Source organism: Macrosteles quadrilineatus, unplaced genomic scaffold (genome assembly GCF_028750875.1).
Source record: "Macrosteles quadrilineatus isolate MER2022 unplaced genomic scaffold, UCM_ALF_1.0 Scaffold_2__2_contigs__length_208266976, whole genome shotgun sequence".
Taxonomy (NCBI): Eukaryota; Metazoa; Arthropoda; class Insecta; order Hemiptera; family Cicadellidae; genus Macrosteles; species Macrosteles quadrilineatus.
The window spans coordinates 80209058-80235539 of NW_026542595.1; the positions used below are offsets into that span (position 1 = coordinate 80209058).

The 26482-nt window shown below is 36.1% G+C and overlaps 1 protein-coding gene across 1 annotated transcript in view; it reads right to left on the minus strand.

The window, feature by feature from the left end:
- Positions 1–26482, minus strand: part of LOC128984479 (fat-like cadherin-related tumor suppressor homolog) — a 44110-nt gene that overhangs the window by 1715 nt on the left and 15913 nt on the right. Inside the window, exons 3-10 of the mRNA XM_054403807.1 lie at positions 24128–24395; positions 23409–23564; positions 22830–23001; positions 19069–19287; positions 11852–12088; positions 7861–8055; positions 6972–7157; positions 6434–6739 (exon numbers count right to left, since the gene is read on the minus strand). Coding sequence (XP_054259782.1) covers positions 6434–6739; positions 6972–7157; positions 7861–8055; positions 11852–12088; positions 19069–19287; positions 22830–23001; positions 23409–23564; positions 24128–24395 — 1739 coding nt within the window. The remainder of the gene's footprint in view (positions 1–6433; positions 6740–6971; positions 7158–7860; positions 8056–11851; positions 12089–19068; positions 19288–22829; positions 23002–23408; positions 23565–24127; positions 24396–26482) is intronic.

The following is a 26482-nucleotide window of genomic DNA, read 5'->3' on the forward strand; positions in this document are numbered from 1 at the left end:
GACACAATGACAATATTGTAGTTTCATACAGAGGCAATGTCAGACCTGCCTCCTCCATCGACCGCCACCACCGCCACCTCCACCATGGCGTCGTGCTCCCTGTCTAGTGGCACTGCAGTCACCATGACACCTGGACACAATGACAATATTGTAGTTTCATACAGAGGCAATGTCAGACCTGTCTCTTCCATCGACCGCCACCACCGCCACCTCCACCTTGGCGTGGTGCTCCCTGTCTAGTGGCACTGCAGTCACCATGACACCTGGACACAATGACAATATTGTAGTTTCATACAGAGGCAATGTCAGACCTGTCTCTTCCATCGACCGCCACCACCGCCACCTCCACCATGGCGTGGTGCTCCCTGTCTAGTGGCACTGCAGTCACCATGACACCTGGACACAATGACAATATTGTAGTTTCATACAGAGGCAATGTCAGACCTGCCTCCTCCATCGACCGCCACCACCGCCACCTCCACCTTGGCGTGGTGCTCCCTGTCTAGTGGCACTGCAGTCACCATGACACCTGGACACAATGACAATATTGTAGTTTCATACAGAGGCAATGTCAGACCTGTCTCTTCCATCGACCGCCACCACCGCCACCTCCACCTTGGCGTGGTGCTCCCTGTCTAGTGGCACTGCTGTCACCATCACACCTGGACACAATGACAATTTTGTAGTGTTCCTCTTTCACATCCTAGGAGATTAGGCTCGTGTGTTATTATTAAGACGATTTTTCCTTGCCTATACAACGATTTTGGTCACCCGACATATCACCCGACCAAATTTCAATGTTGTACCCACTCCGACAGTCAAACGACAACAACAAACTGTCAACATGCAGTCGTCCACTGCCACTGTGATCCACGACTGTTACCCGATTCTTGGAACACAGTGGCGTACACCTCCAAATGGAGGTTGGTCCACATGCCAATGTCTGTTTGCTATCGTCCGTTTTCACCAGTAGCCCTTGCTGCGCCTTCTCGCATATTGTACACTTCGCATATATTGATTCTGTAGATAGTGAATAGTGAGGGCTGACAATAGCATTAGTGAATTAGTAATTGACAATGAGATCTTAATTTCTGTTGTAAATCCGGTACTTTTGCCTACGAGTGGCATAGGATTTAGTACATGTGCCATTCGACGCCACAACAACAGTCACATGGCAACAACAAGTTTCGTATTCGTGATTTTACTTCATGGTTTTAACCACTGTTGATATGAATGTGCAACACCTACACTCGTCCACGGCTTCCGAGAAACTGCCCGTTTTACCAATAAAGTAAAACGAAAAACATAACCGCCACGAAAATTAAATGGTGTGGAGGTTGTGGTTCTTGTCGTATAGATGAGGACTGCATCACCGATACAAAATCGGGTGACTTAAATCGATGTTAGGGCCAGAGGCATACCGGTAGACCAGCTCGCTCTCCAGGGCGAGAATATAATAGATTACACAGTTTCAGGCAATAAAAATAAAACTAAACTTATTAGATTTGCAGTTTTATGTAAAATTTACCTACTGACTGATGCAACAATAACTGTTTTTAGTTTGATTGTATAGGCATTTTATTAAACGCTTGAAAGACAGTAGTGTTTTATTACCAAGTAGATTCACATTTAACTTCATAAAAGAAGGTTTTTACCAATGAGTGAACTTAGACAATAGCCATGTCAGCGTTTCAGCCCTTATTCAAACTAAAAGTCTACTTAGTATACTTTTTATGCATGGATGTTACGTCTATTATGGAGTTACATTTTATCACTTCAAATGTATTAGGTTTACTAGTTATTTAGTTTGATCTATCAAAAACTAATATAGCAAGTGATTTAATGGTTAATTCATTGAGCTATTTTTTAAATATGTGTTTGGATAGTAAAGAAAATAAACGGTTAACATAGGAAAAAATATTAGAATTGTTTAGCAAGGTCATTTATTGTATAACATACTATATGGCCTTTTAAAATACTTTATATTTAATTTGGTACATTATTTTTTAAAAGATAACGTGAAAATCCCTCTAGTAACGTTTTGTGCAGGGTTATAAATTTATTACATTTTCCAAACCTTATTTTTAAAATATGCAGCTATGTAATATTGACAGCTATAGATTTGCATCTCAGCACTGAACCGTGAGAATTTCAGTAGACAATATCGATACGTAAAACAATAATACAGTGACATGAATTTACATTGCTACAAGAGAAGTAATAGCCACAGCTCAGATCAAGCATACGACTTTACATAAGGTATGCCCAGTTTGTTCTCACTCGTCATATATTGAATTGTCAAGCAGTGGTCTGGATGTCCTGTGAATCAAAAACCAAAAGGGGTACTTCATGTGGAAGAACTGATAAACAGATTAACAGCCAGAAATTGTAGCTTAGCTGGTTTTGGTTTTCACAGAAGCCTAGAAACGCCCTATTACAAGCAACGTGAAAATATAATTTAATGTTTTCCATAAAGAATGTCGTAAGGCAAAATTACTACAAATAAAATATTCAATGTCAATATTTTATTTAAAAATTTTAAATGAACGCGGGAAATAACTTTATAAGATAGAAGTTAATCTTATGAAATGTTTGAAAGTTTAAAATTCAAGATCAATACAAATGTTGCTCAATAGAGATCAATACAGGATGGAATATAGAGCTTTATCCTGTATCCGAAGATCTTGCGGACGAACTTCCTTTAACTCCTAACCACCTTATTTTAGGAAGTAAAGACCTTCCCTTGCAATCAATGAGAAACATCTACGTAAACAATGGAAAATCGCTCAAGATTATGCCGACAAATATTGGAAGCGATGGTTGAGAGAATATATTCAATATCCGGATAAAGAGGTCTGTTGTTCACGATAGATTCCACCTCGCAGAGTAACGTTCTCAAAGTTTCTTCACGAGGAGCTTGTTAGTTCAAAATGACATATAAGCATTTTTTGACTGACTGCACCAAACGTTCTTAAGCTCCTCCCATATGTGGACTAGCTGGTGTTAGGAAACTCCATTTTATCTTCTTTTCTGTACAGAATGACATTATGTGGTCTTCGTCAAAAGATTGGAGAGCTTAAGTTGGTTCCATTGTCCGATTTTAATTCATCAGGACATCCTCTTCTTGCTGCAAATCTTCTTATGGCTTGTATGGCTGAGTCAGAGTTCAGTGACGTCGCAAGCTCCAAATGAACAGCTCGCACTGAGAGACATGTAAACAATGCTCCGTAACGTTTTTCTCGCCTTCGATCCACTGTAACTTCTAACGGGCCAAAATAATCTATCGACACCCAGGTGAACGGTCTACCATAGGGTTCTAGCCTGTAAGCAGGCAGAGGAGCCATTTCTGGGGTCTTGGGCATGGTTCAACGAATTTGACATCTTCTGCAGTTTGCGCAACAACTTTTGATAGCTTGTTTCGTTCTTAAAATCCAAAACTTCTGTCCCAAGTTGTTGGCTACAGTTTCTTGTCCCTGATGAGCCAATTTTTCGTGTTCGTGTTGTATTAAAAGAACTGTTAGTCGCTGCTTAGGATCTAAAATGATTGGATTTTTTAAGTCTTTGCTGTTTTGATTTCCGTATTCAGTTCTTCCACTCATTTTCAGAAGGTTTCCAAATAAAATTAGACTCAATTTGAAAAGTTTGCTCTGTTTCAGAACACGTTTGTTTTCAAAAGTGTCTTTAAATCTTGAGCAAATGATTCCTGTTGAAAAAAGCCTAAAGCAACATTCTTCAGCTTGCTGAACTTCTTCAACACTGAGACTTGATTGCACATTTTTCTGATTTTTTTTCCTTGCGTTATGTATGAACCCATGCAACTGATTTTTTTGCTTTGATTTTTTTACCACCAATCGAGTCCCATTGCACAGTTTTAATAGGTTTCGACTACGTAGCATGATTACTACTGAGCCAACCAGTTTTAAATTGTGCATTGGTAAGCCAGGCATGGCAATTTAAAACTGGTTGGCTCAGTAGTAATCATGCTACTGAGTTTCCCATGTTAACATTATGAGTATTCATATTTAAAAGGAATTCAAGAAATGTTTTTTAACTACACAAGTTGGTTCTATGATATTCAATAGCATTAAAAGTTTATAAGGTTTACCAACAATGTGCAGCACTACTAATTCCTTTTTTTCATTTAAGACAACAGCTAATTTAAATCCAAGCAGCAACAAAAAGCTGTGATAACTTTTTTTCTTTATATTATTTATGTGCAGTGATAGAACATTATGGCTATGGTAGATGTACAACTAATAGTAGTATACCGTAAACTATAATATCGTGTAAATACAATCTCCTTAAAACGCGTCGTCTCCCATTGCAAACGCAAAGCACGAGTATAACTGCAATAAGCATTTTATACTTATACGCCAACCCCGTACGAAGGACGGGTACTCTGCTAGTGTGTAATAAAATTTCTTCCCAGAAAATTATTCAGAAAAAGTATTAATACCTTAGAAATATCGATGGCTGTGTTCTTCCTATTTACCAATGTGTTTGACTTAATTTGTTATATAGATGTAAGAATACGGTCGCTCTAAAAGTTGTAGAAACCGTTATGCGACGTTATGCCAAACATAAGGGGCGCCTTAAATGTAATGACGAATGTTGAGGTGTCTAAACTATTGGTTGATTAATTAATTTTAGTATGGAATTAGGTGTAGGAATTTGTCCAGTACACAGTCAGTTTTCCTCACATGATGGAGCTAATTTTTATACTTTGGTGGATATAAAGCTTCAAGGAACTACTAGATTTAGGTTTAATCCCATAGCCAAAATTCATTATAGGTTACAGAATTTGATCACGGGGATTAGGGGAAAAGTCTTGCGCTCCTTAATAAAAAAGATGAGAGATACAAAACCATAATTCACCCATATTACAACAACACATTACGTGCGTCTTGTATAACAATTTAAATCAAACTACTAAATTAATGTTCAAGAATACAAAATAGGCTAAATTGAAAAATAAAGACACCTTGAATAATTGTGGTGACTCTGTGGGCATGTCAGTTATTATTCAAGACTTTATTCACGTTTTATAATCTTACACTAAGGCACAGTAACACAAAGTGCGGGAAATGTTTAATATATTTCCAACAGTGACACTACACACGTTAAATCCACCTTGGGTTTCGGATAAAAGCACTTTCTTGTACTACTTCTTGTTTAGTGATATGCCTTTGGCAATCTCTTTTACTGGCCAAGTTAGAAAAAAGCTTCTAACTATTAAATACAGCACAAGAATCTTACCAAATGTAAAATTATGTTGTTTAAGCTTCGTAAATTTGTCTTGCTTTGTTATGGAATAAAGTAACTAGTTACGGTTGTGCGTTTTTAAAAATTACTCCAAGGATTTCCAAAATTACTAACAAATAGCCTTCAACAAATGTTAATTATCATGAATATTTTGTAGAACTTTACTGTTAATATTCATATTTCAAATATAGATCGATCGTCAGTAAAAAAAAAATAATCAAAAGAGGAATTAAGACTGGTCATCACTAAGAAAACTTGGCTTTCTTATTTTATTAAATATGGTAAAACTGAAAACGAAAATTACGAAAACAGTAAAAGGTATTTGAGTAGGCTAATATGAGATTAAGAGTTTTCACTTATAAATGGTCTAATGATCAGAATAGTACTGCGGATAGTCGTAGTACTCACTAATGCAGACGTTAATCCACACAAAGGAGTATCGCATCCACAGTGCATGCCTATAAATATCCACAATACGTAACCTCCTAGTAGCTTGATTACAGGACAACGCCCCCGTCCTTAGCTTAGCCTTAAGGTTAAAAAAAAAACCTGAATATGCCTATACTGTATGTTAATCGAAGCAGAGAAGAATCGAACGAATCAAAAATCATTAAAATCAGCCCAGCCGTTCTTCAGTTATACGTTCTCTAACTAACACGACTCTGTTTTAGTTTTATATATTTATATTCAGTTATATTAATTAAGTATTTTTAGATTAATTATATAATATTATTACTAACCTTTATAAATAAAATTATAATTAGGCTTGAAATTATGCTGTAAATAATAACTACCAATTCTTTTAATAAATTACTTCGCTGTATGTGTTTAAAAATCAATGTTTTCCACAATTGTCTCTGAGAGATTTTAACTCTTGGTGGGAAGGAACTGGTCGTGAAGGAAATCCATGTGAATCTTTAGAAGTGCGAAAATGAACTGCAGTTTCAGTTAGGTTGTTGCTTTGGCATTAAAACAACTTAGGTTCATAAGCAATATTTCCATTACAGCAATATTTTCATTACAGAGTCCTTGATTCTAAAATATTGATAAGGACTGTTGTGTGATGGCTAATATGTCTAGAAGTCCAGCTACCCGACCAAACTTTGGTTTACTACTTAGTAAATGCGTGCAAATTTCCTTACTAGGTTTCCAAAGTATGATTGTTACTTACCAGTGTCAGTATCTATTTTGAACAAGGACCGCATGAGCTCCGTAGTTATATAGTACGAGATCTTGCCATGCAGCCCGCTGTCTTGATCAGTCGCAATCACTGTAGTTACGTATGTGCCTGCTGGTTGGTTCTCTCCCACGGAGGCTTCTACCTGATTGGCCGAGAAGACGGGTGCGTGCTGATTGGTCAAGAGGATATTAATTGAGACCTTGCAGAACCTTGTGTGAACCCCGTCTGTGACTGAGACGTTTAGAACGTGTGGCTCCGGACGTGCAAGATGCAAGATGTTGAACACTGATATCATTCCTGTAAATAAAGTTAGTTTTAACAACTCGTAAAATATAAGAGATGTGTCTCATCTGAATCCTTACCAAGCGGTTTGGATCTCAAATGAAATTTTAAGGAGAGTATATACAGAGACTTGTAAAGTGTTTATTGTATATTTTAGATTGTAAAACGATCTTTAGTCACATGCAAATGATAATGTTTTCAGACACAACTGACTTTGCTGTTTTTATTTTCATATAAAAGTACCAACCTGTCAAAGGGTTTATACTGAAGGTGTGGTGTTCGTTGCCGGCCACGATGAGGTAAGACAAAGGCCCGATGTCAGGGTCCTTGGCGTGTACGACAGTCACCATCTGCCCAGCGACCGCCTCCGCTGACAGACGGCAGCTGTAGGTCGGCCGCTCAAACTTGGGAGGGTTATCGTTTACGTCTAGAACTGAAAATAGCCCAAAAAACTTGGTTATTAAAAACTACATTTTTTAAACTTAAAGGTCTAAAATTATGATATTAAAGCTTCGGAATGGTTTAGTAGGTACCTGATCATCTGGCTAGTTGGAACGAAAAAATACTGCAAATACTTGGCCTTAATTCAGTACCTTAATCTAATAAGTTTTAAACATACGCAACTTTGCACATTATTACATCCTTACACTTAATAAGTAGATTTTTTTTACTATCAAATCCGATAAGTGGCAGTTTGCTGAAGGTAAAAGTAAAATTTGTGTGTAGACCATAAACAATTAATTTATGTAAAGCAAATATCTTAATTTTGTTAAATACTTAATATGCTAGCTAAAAGACTACGGTTTGTACCGTTCCTCTCAAAACGTAAATAATGTATATGGAAAAAAATGTAAACACATTTCAAGCAAATTTAAGAAAAATGCGTTCTAATTCCAAGCATAACACTAAGCATAGATCTATTTATATCCTATATAGTTAGAAACATCGTATCGTAAACTAAAAAATATATTTATCACAAACCAATAATCTATTTCAATTCAAAATCTAATATTCATAATAAAATAGATGCCAAAAATATGAATTTATATGTACAACAAGTTTACCATTAGAAATAAATATTATTATGGATAAAAATAAGAAGCAAGTAAAAACAAATGTCATATCAATATGCTGACCGTGAAGGGATAAGATGGCTGAAGAAGACAGCTTAGGCAGACCTCCGTCTGTAGCCGTCAGGACCAATTGAAACGTGGAATTGAGTTCTCGGTCGAGTGTTTGTGACAGATATACAGATCCGTCCTGCGAGTCGACACTGACTACACCGTGTAGAGGTGGAGGTGCCACAGAGTACTGAACCACACCTCTCACTCCTATACGACACATGCAAAACATACAGATACATCTCGTGTGTCAACACTGACTACACCGTGTAGATGTGTAGGTGCCACAGAGTACTGGACCGCGCCTCTTACTCCTATACAACACAATATACACAACATACAGATACATCTCGTGTGTCAACACTGACTGCACCGTGTAGAGGTGGAGGTGCCACAGAGTACTGGACCGCACCTCTTACTCCTATACAACACAATATACACAACATACAGATACATCTCGTGTGTCAACACTGACTGCACCGTGTAGAGGTGGAGGTGCCACAGAGTACTGGACCGCGCCTCTTACTCCCATACAACACAATATACACAACATACAGATACATCTCGTGTGTCAACACTGACTACACCGTGTAGAGGTGGAGGTGCCACAGAATACTGGACCGCACCTCTTATTCCTGGTTAACACAATATACAAAACATACGGATACATCTCGTATGTCAACACTGACTACACCGTGTAGAGGTGGATGTGCCACAGAGTACTGGACCGCGCCACTTACTCCTATACAACACAATATACACAACATACAGATACATCTCGTGTGTCAACACTGACTACACCGTGTAGAGGTGGAGGTGCCACAGAGTACTGGACCGCACCTCTTATTCCTGGTTAACACAATATACAAAACATACGGATACATCTCGTATGTCAACACTGACTACACCGTGTAGAGGTGGATGTGCTACCGAGTACTGGACCGCACCTCTCACTCCTGTACAACACATACAAAACATACGGATACATCTCGTGTGTCAATACTAACTACACCGTGTAGAGGTGGAGGTGCCACAGAGTACTGGACCGCACCTCTTACTCTTATACAACACAATATACACAACATACAGATACATCTCGTGTGTCAACACTGACTGCACCGTGTAGAGGTGGATGTGCCACAGAGTACTGGACCGCGCCTCTTACTCCTATACAACACAATATACACAACATACAGATACATCTCGTGTGTCAACACTGACTACACCGTGTAGAGGTGGAGGTGCCACAGAGTACTGGACCGCACCTCTTATTCCTGGTTAACACAATATACAAAACATACGGATACATCTCGTATGTCAACACTGACTACACCGTGTAGAGGTGGATGTGCTACCGAGTACTGGACCGCACCTCTCACTCCTGTACAACACATACAAAACATACGGATACATCTCGTGTGTCAATACTAACTACACCGTGTAGAGGTGGAGGTGCCACAGAGTACTGGACCGCACCTCTTATTCCTGGTTAACACAATATACAAAACATACGGATACATCTCGTATGTCAACACTGACTACACCGTGTAGAGGTGGATGTGCCACAGAGTACTGGACCGCACCTCTTACTCCTATACAACACAATATACACAACATACAGATACATCTCGTGTGTCAACACTGACTGCACCGTGTAGAGGTGGAGGTGCCACAGAGTACTGGACCGCGCCTCTTACTCCCATACAACACAATATACACAACATACAGATACATCTCGTGTGTCAACACTGACTACACCGTGTAGAGGTGGAGGTGCCACAGAATACTGGACCGCACCTCTTATTCCTGGTTAACACAATATACAAAACATACGGATACATCTCGTATGTCAACACTGACTACACCGTGTAGAGGTGGATGTGCCACAGAGTACTGGACCGCGCCACTTACTCCTATACAACACAATATACACAACATACAGATACATCTCGTGTGTCAACACTGACTACACCGTGTAGAGGTGGAGGTGCCACAGAGTACTGGACCGCACCTCTTATTCCTGGTTAACACAATATACAAAACATACGGATACATCTCGTATGTCAATGTTAACTACACCGTGTAGAAGTGGAGGTGCCACAGAGTACTGGACCGCACCTCTCACTCCTATTCAACAATTAAGTTACAGATACCACAATGTAGAGGGGGAGGTGCCACAGAGTACTGGACCGTACCTATCACTCCTATAAAACACATACAAAAATAAATACATCTTCAACTTGTGTCAATATAAAGAATTTTTAGTGCTAAATTAAGTACGTGACAACATTCAAAATAAATCAAGTTTATCCACTATTTAAATGCGATAAATAGTGTGTTGTTGATGCAATTAGTGTTATGAACAATAAAAAATCGTATTTAGGTCAATATAATGAGGTCAAATGAAACTAGACAATCCATGATCACAAGGGCCTGAAGAGTGGAACTTTGCCAGAAAATATATACTTTGCCTTAGTAGGTTATATACGGCTGTAGAGGCAAGCTTTTATAATATGAATAGTAGTACTAAGTACCTAGTTTTATTGCCTGTTAAAGTTACATTGATTAGAGCTCATTTCCAACTTTGGTAACAAATCTAAGATTAAATAACTTTTGAAGAACAATTAAATTTTCAATCTTAATAACTCTGCTTCCTACATTGTTTTGCAATATTCGAAAAATATAACATTGGTTTTTAATGAATCTTTTCAGGCCTATACGATGTTTAAAATATAAATGTAAAATGATACAATAAGCAATTATACCATCAAATATACAAATATACAATTAAACTACGTACATAAGGTATCGTTTCTAAACAAATTGGTTGTTGCTAAGTCAATAACATAATTTAGATGATAAATATGGAAGTGACGTGAATGCAGAATTTGAGCCGGTTTGAGCTACATCCGAGACAGCAGTAGCCTACACGAATCACATATGTCAATTCTGAACGTAAGAACCTGTTTTGAAAACATGCTTAGCTTGTATGTTGCCATTCTAGCATTTTATCCATACTATAATATTCATCTTGTAAAGGTTTGACAGTTTTGAAAAAAAAACCGCTGAAATAGATTTTTATTTTCATGAAATTATTTATTTATTTATATCCTCGAAACATATGACATAAATACTTTATTTTGTAAGATACCTGTTTTTATATAGCTTTAAAACATGGCTCGGTACTTTGAATCTGCTTCTATAATCAAGACAGATTTATTCAAAAGAAAATTTTCCCCTAAAAGAATAGATTCAACAATAGAATGTAGATAACATCTTGTCTCGGAATAGGCCACATTCCAGAACAGTAAAAGTATACGATAACAAGATTTTTCGTACAAAATTTCGTCTGAGAACTCAAGCATAGAACAATTAGAAAATATAAAAAATTTCAGAATTTAGATTTTTTTTTTTACTTCTAAATATCTTGAATATATAGACACGTTAAGCTGTTGGTTTATATATTGACTAAGTTTTTTAATCAACGCTTTATATCTTTTAGAAAGATTGTGTGTAAAGAGAATGCCTATCTTCATCGATTCCGCTCTTTATATCTTTTAAACAACATGTTTTAATTTCACGAAGCTTTCTCTAAACCAAAGCTACGTACAGTTATAATATAGCCAGGCAATAGCATAGACTTTGAATAGTGCGGGTAAATCATTGTTAAATCTGAGGCTGGGATTTATGAGTATTCATGATGGTGTCGTTAAAATTGCACTTCTATCTATTAAATGTTTCTCTTCTATTTTTTGACAAATTTTACAACGTTATTTGTTGTTGTTATCTTGCAAGAGAACAAGGTATTTTATGGCAAAACTAAAGATAAAACCAAGTGCAAATGGTGAACAAAAAGAAACCGCCCTCAATATAAACCGATTGGACAACCCTTAAAACTACCTCCACCTGTACCATATGGATGATAAATTTGTAGGTGATTATGTTTAGTGTGGTAATTTTCTATCAGCCTACACAAACACGCAGCATATAAGTATGAAATATTCACCTGTGTCATTGTCGAAGGCATCGATCCTGCCGATGAGTGTTCCAGTAGTAGTGGACTCCAGCAAAGAGACGTTGTAGACAGACTCCAGGAAGGTAGGGACACAGTCGTTGACGTCCGTCAGCACTACGGTGACAAGGGTGTCAGCTGTCGCACCACTTAGACTGTCAGTGGCTCGGACACGTATCTCCAGCAGCGGTGACGTCTCGTAGTCCAGCACGTCTTCAGTGAACAACGCGCCTGGACAGGATTTGTAGACAATATTGAACAGCTTGGAAAATATTTAACTTATAATACTCTAGTAGATATCCCTCCTCAATTAACCCGGTGTAACTGATTTGTCATCAACTTACAGGGAAGAAAAGTAAAATAGTTATTTGTGCAACTAGTGAGCAAAGAGAGCAATCGACTCACTCGAGAGAAATCCTTACTCACGAGCCGTAGGCGAGTGAGAAATGGTTTCTCGAGTGAGGCAATTGCACTTTGCACTCAAGTTGCACATTATATTTTTCCTACAGTTTCCATAAAACAAATAAATTGGAAAAGAAACATAACATAATTTTACACAAAAGTTAACTTTTAATATGACATTTAATGTGAAGTGACAAATACAACAGTACATCAGCTGACCAGCTGATTTACAGCCAGTGCTGCCATCGTATCAGCAACTCGTATTTCACGCGCATACGACCTTGTCTGCATGTTACGCGCTCACTATTTTGTGCCTTCGCGTTGCAAATCTGGAGTGAGACAAAGTAATTAGAGTGAGACAATGTTAACATTGTCTCACTGATGAGTGAATTGCCCACTTTGCTATCTCAAATCAGTGAGAGAACATGTGCATTGTTAGGTAACTGTAGGAAATATTCAATTTTCTCCATTATTGGTTATTTTTCACTTGAGTACTTGAAGTACTTTGAGTACTTTTTTGACCGGGGAATAAAAGCTCTGTCTAAAGTCAAAGTTTCATTCTTGAGTTTTCTTTCGGAGTTGTATACATTAATGCCTCAGCATGGTTGTCAATTGTCAGAAACGTAATTCGTTAAAGCTGTAAGAATGGGTTCAAGGACGAAGTTAAGGATTACAACCTTAATTTCTTAAATATTTTTCTGCCGAGGGATGAAAGGATTTTCAATCCTAAATATATCACGACCTTGGGGAAATTCATTTTGCATCAGAATGCATCTTTCTCAGAGCTAACCCTAAGCAATATGTATTCCAACTGTGGTATCGGTATTAGTAAAACTCTTGCCATTTTTTAAGGTATGGTAAACGTAGATTTTATTGACACAGAACTAGCGGAATGCGGTAATAATCGTGAGGAGTTTAGGAAGCAGACGAACTGTTGGTTTTACAGTGAGAAAGAAAATTCCCCCACCAATTAAAAAGCTGTATTTAGATCAGGTAATCTCTAACATCCATCCGATATTTATGTTGCGAACGCATAAAATGAATCAGTAGTGTGCTCTGGTAAAAACATTACCGGCAACTTTAATGCATTACACCCACAAGATTGTTGTTGCTCCCATCCTTCAAGGGGACTTCGAGTTCAAAATTAAAAGGTTGTCGACCCTAACAGTGAAACAACTGTTTTTATGCGCTTTAAAGAATTGTATCAGCAAATGAATCAGCAAAGAGATACCTCAGTCAAGGGCGGCCACTCGGACTGTTTCTTTGGGTCTTATCAACCTTATTTCGCTTCTTCAACCGACGTGCATCAAATTGGACCAATGTATACTGATCCAGTAAAAAATTTGTTTAGCAACTACAAAAAATAAACCTAACTAAAAATGAATAATCCACGTTCTCACTTGAAAACTTAACTCCTGCCAATATCCTAAGAAGATTATCATCAATGAGAAATAATAAGTGTCAGTACGAATAGGAAAATACCATACAATTGATTTCTATACAGCTTTTTTGGATTTTTGATATAATTTTTAATGCATTTTTTGTAGAGTTAATTATGGATATGAAGCTACCAGGTCTCAATAACATGAATAATATTATACAGTATAACTGTTACCTTAATAAAATATTTCGAATTAAAAATATATAAGTCGAGTTCCATTTTTTATATGTGTTTAAATAATGTAAAACACTAATTGGATAATAAAGAAGAATTTCAAATAATACATTTCACATTCATACTCAGTTGTTAAATTCATTTTTTAGTCACCGATTATTAAGTGAGTCGTAGTATTTAAGTGCTTCGTAGAGATTTACAGCAACATTCGTAGATTCCAACTTGCAGTTTATTCAGTATTAAATTAATGGTGAACTTAAGTAATTTTTCACGCGTTTTGAACTTTAAATTTTAACTTAAATGAGCCAAAACATTTCGTAATACTCCCTACCCCATTTAAGCTCTTTTTATAAAACCTTTATGTTTATATTGAAGAAACGAGTCGTGAAACAGCCTTTCCTTTCCAGTTCTTGGGTTAAAAGTTAAAACTTTTAATTTTTCTCAGATATGAATTAACTTTTTATTTCATATTACTTAACTAGTCTAAAATTTTGTAACCATGATTTTGTTTTGGATATGACAAATAATTGGTAATGATCAATTTATAAGAAGTCACTTAGTGTGCTATAATTTTAAACCGAGTTAATGATAGATTCTACAATATAGCTTGGAATATACTTTATACTTTAATTTTTACCAGTCTAAATTATTAATTCTCTATAAGAAGGATTCCTAACACTATATTAAAACTGCCGGATCAATCTCTCCATTATTTCAAAAGTTCCAGAGCTTCAAAAACTTAAATGTTTATCTTGTTTTCAAATATTAGGTTTTATCCGTCAGCCAAAACGAAATACCAATAGTTGAACAATATATTTAGAGGCTTATTCCAAAAGTTATAAAGCAAAAAGTTCTTCTAAAGTTTTCAAGAGAGTTCTTTGAAGCCCCAAAACAATCTCAGTGACTGAATCTAAAAGCAGGGTGATCAAATTTTACTTTCCTTCGGGGAAAAGAAATTTCCAATGAAGCATGATTCAATTTATTTATTTGTTCCGCAAATACTATCCATACAGTCTGTATCTATCACCACTCTAACATTTTATTATTTATTATTGGTACAAGAGAAGTACTATTCTAACTCAAGCTCCACTCAAGTTACAAGGTTTACCAAAAGCTTAGCACAGTTTTTACATTAAAACTTGATCTTTTATCTTTTTTCAACAGTAATTCTTTTGGGTCTTTTTACAGAGACTTGATAAATTTAGAATAACAAATTACGTGGTTGTACTAAGTATACTAGGAACAATGAACGAAGGCACGCAATTACTTTAGTTAAGGTTTGATACCTCAAGACGCAGAAGCTATGACGAAAACAAGATTATACAGGATTGTGTTTAAGTAGCTTAATTATCATGAGTAATTGCATCGAGACAGGAGAATACGGAGTTTTTCATAGCACGTTTTAAACAATAATGCTTGACCCATTAGCAATAAGCCTTTTCCAAATTCTTCTTTTTTAACATGCTGTGTATGATCAGGAACGAATTCTAAGAGCTTCTTTGGTTTATTTGTTTTCTTTAAAAAAATATATATATGGACGACATTATGTCAAATGTAGATATAGAGGAAAAGGGAGCTTCTGATACTTTTCATACGGTAAAAAAAAATATTTGTTTGTTATTTTACTTTAGTGAATTATTTGAAAATCAGAGCTAAATGTCTTTTAGTAAAGTTGACTTTAATTCTCACCAATGATTGGAAAATAGCTATACAGTTTTTATACAGTAACGGGTTTCTCTGTAACCTCCCTTTTTCAGTGGTCCTACTCAACCAATTTTTCGTCATTGAGTTGCCATTTTAAAGCTTATGATCGAGTGCACCTGCGAATTGTAACGGAAATGCGCCATTTTGCGTTTCAATTATCGTGGAGTCCACTTTCAAAGATACAGTGTTGATGGCCAACTTTCTTTATTATGGTGTAAATATAAATTAATTGTAATCTAACAGCAGATCCTTAGTTGAATGTTTAACCAGTCAGATTGTAAACAATATACAGACGAAAGAATCGATGACATTGGAGTTTAATTAGGCTACGTTTATATGATTGCAGCCAAAGATCTAGATATTTTAAAAGTAAAAGGGTATCGCATATCGCAATAAAATTTTACCACTGAATTAAGTTTTAAATAAATAAATAAATAAATAAAAATGCCTTTATTTCCGAGCGTCTCTCAGTACTAATACAACTGTTTTACAGAGTAACTCAGGTCAAAACTAACTAAAAATACAATACTATTATAATACAAGACATCGAGTGATAAAAAAAAATATTAAATATAGGCCTATATACAACTATTTTACAATATTAATACGTTTTTTTAAGTTTCTTTTAAAAGCCAGGACCCCCAGCTGTTTTAGGTCCAAGGGGAGATCATTGTAAATCTTTGGGCCAAAGTATGAAAACCCTTTCCTACCCACTTCCAGGCGCACTTTTTGAAAGTGGAGCAAGGTGTTGTGCCGGGTCTCGCGATGGTTCATCTCCCCACGTGCCACAAGCCTTTCCACCAAGTACTTAGGCTCTTGCTGAACCAAGACCCGGTGGATGAGGCTACAAGTCTGCGCCCTGCACACGGCTTCCATTGACAGCAACCCCGCAGCATCCCGGAATGGGGATACGCGTTCACGCTTACGGATACCGTAAACGAAACGAACGGCGGAGTTCTGCACTTTTTGCAAACGGGACATCTCTTCCCTTGAGATGCTGTTTCCGTATGCAGGGAAACAGTTATGGAGCACTGACAACACTAGTGACTGTACCAGCTGCAGCTTGGCTGTCTCTGGCAGGATGTTTTTGTACCGGTACAGACCACGCAACCTTCCCAAAGCCACCTGGGAAACATAAGTGATATGGTCCGAGAATGTGAGGCCACTGTCAAGTACCACACCCAACGTCTTGACAGTATCTCTCACCATTAAAGGGTTTCCTGTGAGTTGAACGTGCATGTCTCCATTTGCAAGTCTGTGAAGAGTAGTGGGTGGAGCAATATGAAGAACAGTGCATTTGTCAGCGTTCAATTTCAAACCATGTTTGCGTGACCATTCACTTACTCTCACCAGATCAGAGTTCACTCCTGCAAAAGCTTGCGCAGTGGCCTGAATCTCGTACGAGAAATGCAACTGGCAATCATCAGCATATGAATGCACATTGCAGTGCCTCACACATCTGGACAGATCTGCAGTGTACAGGGTAAACAAAATGGGCCCCAGACAACTCCCCTGAGGTACTCCCCTTGATTTCTTAAGGGGAGGTGAGATATCGGTACCCACCCTGGTCACTTGCAGTCTGTTTTCCAGGTAAGATCCAAACCAAGCAATTGCATCACAATGAAAACCAAAATATTTCAATTTTGCCAGGAGTAAACTATGGCTTATGGAATCAAAGGCTTGCGAGAAATCAATCATGACTACAGAGCTACACCTGCCTCCGTCCCTCGCCACAAACAAGTCTGCAAACATATTTAGCAATGCAGTACAGGTGCTATGGTTCTTTCTGAACCCTGATTGTAGTTTGGGAAGTAGATTCTCTGCATTTATTTTTTTTTATTAAGGTAACTGCGCAGGAATTTTGTTTTAAAACTCAGGTTTATGTTAAAAATAGCTATACATTTTAAAGGATTTAGTTTAATTGTTGATTCTCAGTAAGAAACAGATTTTCACCGCTGGAACTGGGTCTCAAAACCTTTTTAGAAAGGGTTACAATGAGCTCGTAAGCTTAATTCTTTTGTAACTAAACTCATATTTCCTAATTAATTGTGTTCGTTGGAATAACACCACCAAAACTTGTCGAGCTTAGGTTTTAAAGGCAAGAGTGAAATTTCTATTAGTTTTTATATAACAATCATATTTTAATTTGATTGTAAACTTTATGAATTTTTTGTCCTTTCCATGATCACCATTTGAAGTATCACGTGTGTTGAACGAAAATATTTTATGAAGTTTGAGACTGAATAATGAGGGTAATAATAATGGATTTAAAACTGGGATAAAGCACTAAATAAAAATTCTATGCTATATTACTTTGCCATATACAAAAACATGCTCCAACGATGATGTGCTTAAGCTCCACGCTTAGTGTCCTAACTTAGAGCTTAGCCTAGATCTTCTTGTTTGCCCGGAGCGTTGGAGTTTAGTTTAGTGAATTCCTGATCAGAGCCGTAATAGTACAATCTGTTAACTCTGTGGGTAAAACACTCTTTTTTCAAATCTTAGTCTGCAACGAAACACATTCTCTCTAGAATAACCAATAATGAGTGCTAACTTTGGACATTTCAATATTACATCCAAGAAGGGTATTGTGTTTTATGTGTTGGGTGTTCTAAAATGTTCTGAAATCCGAATTGAACCTCTACAACAAGTAACCAACGTGACTTCGTAGTACGAGGAGATTAGTTGTTATATTTAGCGAAACTCTAAAACGATATACCGCGATTCAAGGCACATGGGTGGGGTAGATTACTTTTCAAATTTTGGTTTTCTACTAAATTTGTTCTGTGTAGCTTTTTTACCTAATTGAAAAATTAAAAATCACCGTTCTACTGAGAAATGAGTTTTTTGTAAAGCAATCTCTTAATCTTCCATAAATATCTAACCCATAATATCAGTTAATCTTCCATAAATATCATCACTGCCAACTTTTATTGAAATATGTTTAAGGATTATACACATATATTAAAAAAAATAAAAAACTACACATATCTATCACTACTAAAATATAATAAAACTAACAAAAGTAACTGAAGCCTTATTGTGATAGTAGAATAATATTTATAATTATAATAGGTTTTACGACAACTATTAAGAAGTTCTCCCCTTGAAATCCAACATTTAATGCTTTTTAGCATTAATACCATCCGGTCTATAAAATGCAAATAGAGATGAACTAATAAAGCGAAGAAATGTTGTTTACCACGGTCGTTTGTGTTCAGTCAAAGTAATAACATTGGCTACAGCATTATCATACTAACATCAGCTACTTTTATAGTATTACAACTAGTTTCAATTGACTATTTTATATTTATGTACATGCTATGTTCTGGAAAAATTTTCTAAAAAAATATCTTGAGAGTATAAAATAAAAATTTTACCATATAAGTACTATTTCATAAGATTTTTAGGATATGAAAAAATGTTCTGTGGTAAAAAAGAAAGGTGATTTTTCTATGTGGTAGTAGGAGTATGTGCAGTGGGCACCTACCAGCCGTAACATCGATAGAGAAGCGTATGTCGTTGTCGAGGATCGCGTATGTAACAGGATGGTCAAACGGCGCCTCGGCAACCACTCGCACAGGCAGGAGAGAGTGAGGAGGTAAGGACTCTGGCACAGTCACTGTATATAGCTGCCGTTCAAACTTGGGGGAGCTCTCCGCCACCACCTTCACCACCAGCGTAGTCTCAGTGGAGCACGGCGTCACCCCTGTCAATAGAAAGCACATGTATACTCCATTCTACTCCCACCATACTTGTGGGAATCGTTCTATTGATAGAAAACATTGCTGGAAAAATAATGTTTTTTGAATGCAGGTTGCTTAAACTGTCCTAGTTGCTCTGGCGAACGCACTCATTCATGTAACTTTTGATTTGTGTGGAATGGTATTTCAACCTTACTTTTGGGTGTTGACTTGATAAAGATAAAACATGTTTGTCAGTGAAAATATATAAGAAGAAAAAAACTAAAACCATAAAGTTAAAGGGAACATTTAATGGGTTCTGTGGAATTTAGGACAGCATTCCTACATGGCTCATGGGCGCTTCTTGCTGGGCGGTTAACGTGGAATGGGGTATAGTAACCGATAAGTAATAATTATATTAATTATTATTCGTAATAAATAATATTTTCCTCACCTTATAAAACACAACATTCATAAATCATTTTCATTGCTAAAATAACACGATAAAAAATATATTAGAAGGACCATTAAGCTTTATTTCCACCAGAGACATATAAATCTGTCTTCTGAAAAGTAATGAAATGAAAAATCATTTATTTACACAGGCAAAGTTAGGGCCACATGGCCCTTTCTTACACTTAACCTGTACTTTAAAATATAATATAAATATTTTAACAGAATCAGCTTATACAATAAAACAAAACAGAAATCATAGATACAGAAACTTTTATCAAAAATCAGTAAATTTTAAAAATACTTACACACACACACACACACTCACCCATACATACATACAAGTCAGTGACCGCCATGCGCACAAGCCCCTACGACAAACCTACCATGGCCATACGTTCAAAATAGAGATTTTTTAGTGCTGCCACAAACTGGGAACGACTATCGAGGGATTTAATAGCTAAAGGGAGATCGTTCCAAAGACGGCAAGCAGTTACAACAAACGCTCTGTCGTAAACTGCAGTCCTATGGCGAGGCATACGCAAAGTTAATGATGCATGGCGTGAGTATCTAACACTTTCTTCAGCTACAAACCTAAAATCATCTACAAAATATTTTGGAAAATTGTTCTTTAATATTGAATAGGTTAGCGAAAGAATTTTGATTGATCTCAGGTCACATAGCTTTATAATGAATGTAAAACTCTACTTGAAGAGCTCTACCTCTTGTAGACCACTCATTTGTAAACTAATATTTCATTAGTGATGTTTTACTTACTTTGCATGAACTTACAAAAACTATTGAAGTAAAATAATGTTTGTCATGTTCTGTTTAGGCTACATAATTCAAACACCTTAAGCTTCTAGGGTCGATCATTCTACACTATGTATCACGACAAGGAGGTCAACTAGTTCGTGTTTTACTGATGGTTTCAGGGCTTGGTGTTATGTCAGGGAGTATAACATGTTGTGAACAAAGGAGAGTAAAAAGTGGATGAAAACATTATTGACATACGTTTTCATGCAGTAAAAAACCCGTTTCCATAAAAATTTTCATGTTTTATTTCTTCAAGCATACCATTTTATACAAAATTTTTAAGCCTTTGAGTTATTGCTTGATCAAAATAGTTTATTTTATGACCTAAATCTATTTATCCATCATAAATTGTTTGGTTAAAATACTTTTTATACCTCTTGAAGCATTGTCATTCAGTAAAAATCTACTTTGATGCTTTTGTGAGAATAATAAATACAAGGTATTTTAAATAAAATTATGATAAATTATAAACACTGCTAGCAATCTTCAGGTTGGTTATGGATATGGACCTAATCAATCTTATAAAATGTATAATATTGTCATGTTTGTTAAAGCTCCCGTGAAGTAAAACCCGCTTATAAGACCACCTGTGTCGAAAGTAATAAGATTTGGCTTTGCCGTGTCGTACTTTATACCACTTCAAGATAATGTTATTAAAGTCAAATAATTTTTTGTTTGGCCACGGAAACATGCAAAAAATTGGTAGATATGAAATAAAATAAAATGAAAAACACACATTTTGTATTTTTTATTACCAATGGGAAATTTAGGGCTGTATATCTCTCTCTTACACATATCTTGCCTCAGACTCACATATAACACGTTGAAAATAACCTAATATTTAAAACATAGATTTGACAATTAATCAAGTGGAGTTAAAAGTTTTGTGGCAAAAGGTACAGTTTTGTTCAAACATGTCCAGTGAGTGAGAGCAATACATTAAATATCTTTCTGTGGTTGTTCCTTTCAAAGCAAGAGCTCAGTTGCATGATTCTCGAAGGCATTTTACTAAGCCATAGTAAGGAATAGAATTGCTGCTCGCTGTGATTGGATAGACAACTGACGTACGAAGTTGAGAATGACCAATTACAATCGGTCTTTTCATGCAGTATTTGTCCATATTTATCAGTCCACCCGGAAATTTATTTGGTTGTTCTAACAACAACTTTTGAAGGAAGGGATAGTGCTGAGAATGTGGACCTAACTTTAAAACACTCTCTTGATGAAGCATCCACCTGGTTCCGGACTAACTTTATTTTTTTAATCAGGAAAAAAAAACTATCTGAATGTTTTTCAGCCTCTGAAACTTTGAGTACGAGGTGAGGAGTGTAAAGCTCTTAGGCATTCACCTAGACTGTAAACTAGATTGGAATGGTCATATTGACTGTGTTTGTAGCCAGCTGCCAAGGGTTGTTATTTACTCCGAAAGCAAAAGTACAGTGTGCCAAACGCCTGGCTAAGGATTGCATATGAAAATTTTTCAGAGTATTATCACATATGGGTTGACACTTTGGGAAGCCGCTCCTGGAGTCGAGAGTCCTACTTCTCCAAAAAAGGCAGTAAGAATTGTGGCAGGAGCCAGGCGCCTTGATCATTGTAAACGATTGTTTAAGGCTCAATCTCTTATAGCTTAAAACTTTTATCTTTAAGTCGATCATCAAAACAAAGGAGGTAGCGGACGCTCTTGAACTGAGGAGAGACATCCACTCGTACAATACGAGAAGAAAATTATACAGCCCGCAACCTTCCAAACAAACAATTCAAAAAGAGAGTGGAATGGTCAACCCAGTTGTCAGTGCGGATGAATTTTTAACTTAAAGAGAATATGTAATTAAGTTTTAACTGATGGTTTACTGAGTGTGTTGTTTTGGTTTTTACACTTTGAATGTTGAGTTTCAGGTACTCTTTCACAAATGTTATTGTGTGGCATATATGATATATTACTTTCTTTTTTAGCTGGGTTTTAGTTGAAGAAATTGTTTTATTATATTGTACCTTGATGTAATGACGTTTTCCAAAAGACATGTATATGTGTATCTAAAGGAAATAAATTATCTTATGTTTTATGTTTATTGCAACGAAAAGTTATTTTAATTAAATAATACAGGGTAATCACCACGATGACGATAAAACTAAGGATGTACCTGATATTTATTTCGCTATACATTAATTACTTGGGCATGCGTGAAGAAGTTTCCCTTCATGAAATTGTTTTAGCCTAAAATATTATTCATTAGAATTTCCAGGAAATTGTAATCACACAGCCAGACTATTTACACGGGCGACACATAGGACTTACCTCCATCGTAGGCCGTGATGATGATGATGTACGCCTCTTGGGTGTCTTGCAGAGCTTGTTTCAGACTTATCTCCCCACTCTTGCGGTCTACCTTGAACAGTTCCCCGTGGCCGCGAGTCAGCTCGTACCTCACCTCTCCGTTCTCTCCCTCGTCCAGGTCAATCGCCAGGACCTGCAATCGAACACACACAAATCTAGATCTAGTTAAACATATGTTACTGTCTTTCCGCTGCAATCAATTCACTTAAACATAAAGTTTTTAAGATGAACACCATCAACTAATATCATGCTATCATTACCCTTTGTCCACCTCTTAACTAACGTTTTCATGTTCACGTATTAGTCTATGAATCCATGTATTCGTGTCTGTATTAGTCCATGACAACTTTTAACACTACCAAGTATGATGAGGATTACATCATGTAAAATCATGGTGTTCAACAAAACAAAGAAATAAACCGGATCGCTATCAGTGCTTTAAGTATTTCTAACTGTCTACCTAATTGTGTTTCTACATACTTCTAACATAATTATTATCTAAACAATCTGTTTCAAATACGGGTTTTTAGCTGTACTAACCTTGAAGAAAGCCATATGTTTGTGTGAGCCCACTGACACTGCCACTACGTACGGTGTGTTCATGAATACTGGACAGTTGTCATTGACATCTACCACGCTGATGTTCACCAGTGTTTGGATCAGCTGTTTGGTGTCATCCGAATCTTCATACTCTGCCTGAAAATAGAGTAACTGGCAATGCCGTTGTTCACATAGCCAACGTCGAAGTTAATAAATGTTATGGTGGCTTTTAGATTTACACATCCAATTTCAAATTCTAAAGTTGTATTAATACTTGAAGAACTTAAAATTTAGTATTAATCGAAATTGGATACATTTTAATAGCATTCGACACATGTCCACAACACTAGGGAGCTTGACGAAGTTTTTCTAATGCAAGAGTATAATTAAAAATTGACATACCGGATTTTCGTCTTGTATGTTACTAGAATTGGTTTGACGATAGCTCACTCAGTTGGTTTGGGTCTGCATCCCAATGTCACTACTAACAATATTTAGTACAGTTCTTTCTTGGACTGTGCCGGCTCACATTCTAAGCCCTTGAGGACCATGTAAATTAATAAATTCTAGGTTGAAAGGGATAAAAAACACCAATAAATAAATAAAAATAAGTCAAGTGTATAGCAAATTTAATCAATTTGTACGTCTGCATATGAAGCTATTATCTTATCCGTTTTATACATGAACAAAATAACCACCATATTATAAACAATCCTAACCTGAATGTATATGGTGAAAAGATCCTTATCCTCGCGGTCGAAGGGTACACCAGTTGTAACAAGTGCTCCAGAGGTAAGGCCTAAGTGGAACAGCGGGGTCGGGTTAGCCATGCGGAACCGTATATGTTGGTTGAGCTCCTCCCCCACCACGCTGACTACAGCCACAGTCACCGGCTTAGTAGAGTTCTCTGTCACATAGCCTTGGTAGACTGGATGCTGGAACTGAAGATGCGAGCTGCCGCTGTCCAGCCACTGGATGTTCACTCGTCTGTAACCATTGAGTCAAAACATGTTGCAGCAAATTTAACCAATACGTAAATACACGGTGTCAGGAAACTGGCACATAACTACTTCTATTAGTTTGTCAACATCAATTATAATGGGTAAAAAGTGGAAGTAACAATGATATTGTGATACTTTTTACAGGTTGTTCCATTTTTTTATTTTCAACGACCTTAAAATATGAAAATTTAATCAAAATCTTTCGTGCCATTTATGTAAAAATCCGAATTTTGGGAGGTTTTATGAGAAAAACGGCATTAAAAATTTGAACTAAAAAATAAAAGAAACAACTGGATACCATAGTACCTAAATACTAAATTTAATCAAAATCAATCAAAGGGATATCCTATGACTTTACACATCAACACACACATTACTTCAAAAACAACTTTTTGGGTTCAGGTAGACGGTAGACCCAGCGGTTATTTCCACCCAATACTAATACACGAAAACCTTTACGAAATAATATTCATGCATAAACTATGTATAGGGGGAGAAAGTAAAAATATACAATTGTAAATGTAAGGGTAATATGGGTACTACCACGTCACTGACAGAATCGTATTAACAAGTATTAACGTATCGGCATCACTGATGACATCCAACATCAAAGCAATTCAACGTAATAGGGTTAAGACTTTACTACTGTAGTACCTGAATAGGGGTGAAGTAGTAGCGCCTGAAGTTGGCTGTAGGAAAAGCCGAAACGTCAGTACTTAGTAATAGGTCTTAGTCTATGAAACAGTCTTACGAAGAAGACTTAGTTAATTGCGTTATTTCCAAATGCGTTTGATTGTAATAATAAAAATAAAATATGTAATATGCTTTAAATATATGTAAAAAAATATGCAAAGTTTCAAAATTCAAAAGAAAACCCATCGCGTTTTTTTTACCGCCGTATGTTCTTAAGAGTGGACATTTGATTTAAGTTTGCTAATAAAACCTCTTTGGAGAAACTGTGTTATGTAATTATGTTCATATCATGTGTTATAAGTTTCATAATGTTTCAATAATGATATCAAAAGACAAATTTTTTCTCATAATTAAAGTAAAAAAAGACAGTTCGTGTAGTTAGAATAATCTACAGTTACTTATGATGTTTGGATTACTGCAATATTAAAAACGGCATGAGTAGAGAATACAGATTTCTACTATAGGTTTTTGGAAATAATACCAAAAAACTGTAGCATTCCAACATTTAAGCGGTGGTTGTTGTAATTTAGTGATTAGTTGAGCCTTGTTGCAACATGTAATCGATGTGTATTAACATTAAGCCACGTGTCAGCTACAGAGTTAGGAGAGCCTTGTCACAAGCGTTTAGTCAATGCAAGTCTGAAGTGATACCAGAATAGTATTGTCTAGATTCAGCAAACAATAGTGATGTAAAGCTTGTTCTAGGTAAGGCATTTCTGGTTAAATGTATTTAATTGCAATTTTATCATTGATATTTTACAGGTAAGCATCAAACTACCCCAATTATATTTATATTGTAAATATCGCTTTTTTACTACTCGCCACGTTTGTTAATCTATATTACAACTTATAGGTGTAACAGTATCATAACAGTTACGGTTTAAAATTAAGATTATAAATATGCATGTGAAAAAGTAATAAAATTAAAATACACATGAATAAAATACACAAAAAACTTGATAGATTAAAAAAAAACAAAGTAAATAATTGATGAAGTGAAGTTAAATGCAATAGTTGTTTCTCCCATAAGCCATTAAATTTGCAAAGTTACGTCAAATATAATGCAGCGCGTTGCATGGAATAAACAAAACTTATTATGTTAATTTATTCAAACGAGTCAAAGTAAGTTAGGTTTAAATGAGTACACAGGTTCTACTGGTTATAATAACATCAGATAGCGCTTCTTTTAATAACAAACATTTTCGCTAAAAGTATAAACGGGTTGACAGCTTTCATTGTTTACCATATCAGGTTGCTCCCAGGCATTCGTTGACATTTTAATTTAATTTATATGCTTGCATACAATTCATTTAAATAATTTAAACTATAACTATTTTTTTGAACGCAGCCTACTATCTATTTACTATTTATTTACCTACA